Below are 2,116 nucleotides of genomic sequence, written 5' to 3'. Positions count from 1 at the left end.
AAACATCAACCACACTTTCTCGGATTACATAATGCGTTAATTGCCATAATGGTTAATTGCCATAATTGCCATAATGCGTTACATTTTTAGATTACAATGAATTTTATACATGTATGTATAGGGTAGTTTAATAATCCAAGGTGGACACCAAAAGCGTGATTACGAAAATAACCCTCCCCTCTTGGCTTATATAATATAGATTCCGCAAAGGAACACCCTAAGTTCAAAGAAACTATTCACCCCCCCCCCCTCTTGTTAGTGTTCCTACTGAAATATCAGTCTGTTGTGATGATAAAACACCACTAGACCAATAGTTCTTAGAATAGGTAGGACACCACATCTCTCTAATTGTATATAAATTCTTCAACCATGGATTTTCAGAGCATTTATAGTGAGTCAACATTCTGAAAAACAAAATGATCATTATGAAAAGCAAATTTGTTCATTTGAATATACCTATTTGTTCAAAGTCAGAATAAGCATATAAATTACTAATAACATGAATTACTAAAATGTTCCTTTCTTTATAACTAATTGTTCATAAGGTTACAAGTACATGTTATTTGTTAATTTGAAGTAAATAAGTAATTAGAATTAGTTACCTTCGCCAATGATATTCAAATTCAGCAGCAGTTTCACAATACTTCAGGAGATAACTGAAAGTGTCACAAAAACCATCTAAAGTTCTATATTTCCCAATATGCTTCTTTAAATTCTCCCCAAAATTCCATGTACATAATCTATGTCTAGCATCTGGAAAAACATTCCTTATCCCGACAGCTATATATGGATGGAGCTTCGTCTGTCATAATGGTTATTGGGGGATTTCCACCCATTGATGTAAGAAAAGTTTGAAAAATCCAATTAAAAGATTCAGCTTTTTCATTGATACCAAAACATATTCCAAACATAACATTATTAGAATGATTGTTCATACCAACAAAAGGAGCACACATCATATCATATTTATTGGTCCTATAAGTAGTATCAAAAACCAATAATTCCCTAAAATAATCATAATATCTTTTCATCCTACCATCACGCCAAAAGAAAATTAAAAGTCCCTCTTCTTCACTAAGCTCAAAGTCATAATAAAAACCTTCTTTACTGGAATTTCTCTGAGTAAAATACTTGATTAACTGATGACAGTCATGACCTTCAAGTTTACTAGTTTTTGCACGTGATAAAGCATTATAAGCATCGCTAGCTGTAAAAGCAACCATAGGTGATCCACCTACTTCTTTCCTCAAAACCCTCAAGGTATCAGACACTTTAACACCACTAGCTTTTAAAGTAGACATAAAGTAGAGAGCCTCCTTACTAACCTTACTTTGTGATCTTATCAAATGCCTCTTATTTAGAGGAACCATAGCATGGTTATGAATCATATTATGATACACAACCATCCACACACCATCTTTACCAATAGAAAATTGAACAAAAGCAGTACACCCAGTACGCGTATCCAATATAGCATAAGTCCTTGTTCTCTTCCTTTTTTCATCTTTAACCCCTTGACAGCTACACAAGAACCATTTCATAGTATAAAGTTCACTATTTTGACAATTCCTACCTTTCCCAACCATAATACGAAAATCTTTACTAAAAGCATATTCATTATACAAATCATAAGCTTCATCTTCATTTTAGCTTCCTTCATCATTAACATAGGTTCTGACCATTCAACAAAAAGACTTACTTCTTTATTCACGGCGAATAGAACACAATGTTAAGATAATGAATGTTCAATTTCAATGTTAACTAAGATTTTGACATTTGAAATGTTCATCGTGAATATAAATGGTTAACAAAACACAAATGATAATAAAATAATAGGTATAAAAATATGTAATGTTCAATATGCTTAAATAAAATGTTACTTGTAGAATAGTTTATGTTCAATATCCTTAAATAAAACGTTCTATGTTAAAACTAGTAATGTTCAATATATAGAATGTCCATTGTTTAAATACGTATTGTTCAATATATTTAAATAGAATGTTCATTACTAACATAGGTAATATTCAAAATCATTAAATAAAAAGTTCATTGTAAAAATAGGTAATATTCAATATATTTAAATAAAATGTTCATTTTAACATATAGGTAATGATCA

General features: G+C 30.5%; 1 protein-coding gene across 1 annotated transcript; it reads right to left on the bottom strand.

Moving 5' to 3' along the window:
• Nucleotides 1-746: 746 nt before the first annotated feature.
• LOC110775468 (protein FAR1-RELATED SEQUENCE 5-like) lies at nucleotides 747-1,541 on the bottom strand. The gene has a single exon (XM_021980074.1). The coding sequence runs from the start codon at nucleotides 1,539-1,541 to the stop codon at nucleotides 747-749; it is 795 nt and encodes a 264-aa protein (XP_021835766.1).
• Nucleotides 1,542-2,116: the final 575 nt, after the last annotated feature.

The sequence above is a fragment of the Spinacia oleracea genome, chromosome 4, assembly GCF_020520425.1.
Source record: "Spinacia oleracea cultivar Varoflay chromosome 4, BTI_SOV_V1, whole genome shotgun sequence".
Taxonomy (NCBI): Eukaryota; Viridiplantae; Streptophyta; class Magnoliopsida; order Caryophyllales; family Amaranthaceae; genus Spinacia; species Spinacia oleracea.
The sequence above is the reverse complement of the archived record's forward strand: the minus strand, read 5'-3'. Positions and strand labels throughout refer to the sequence as shown.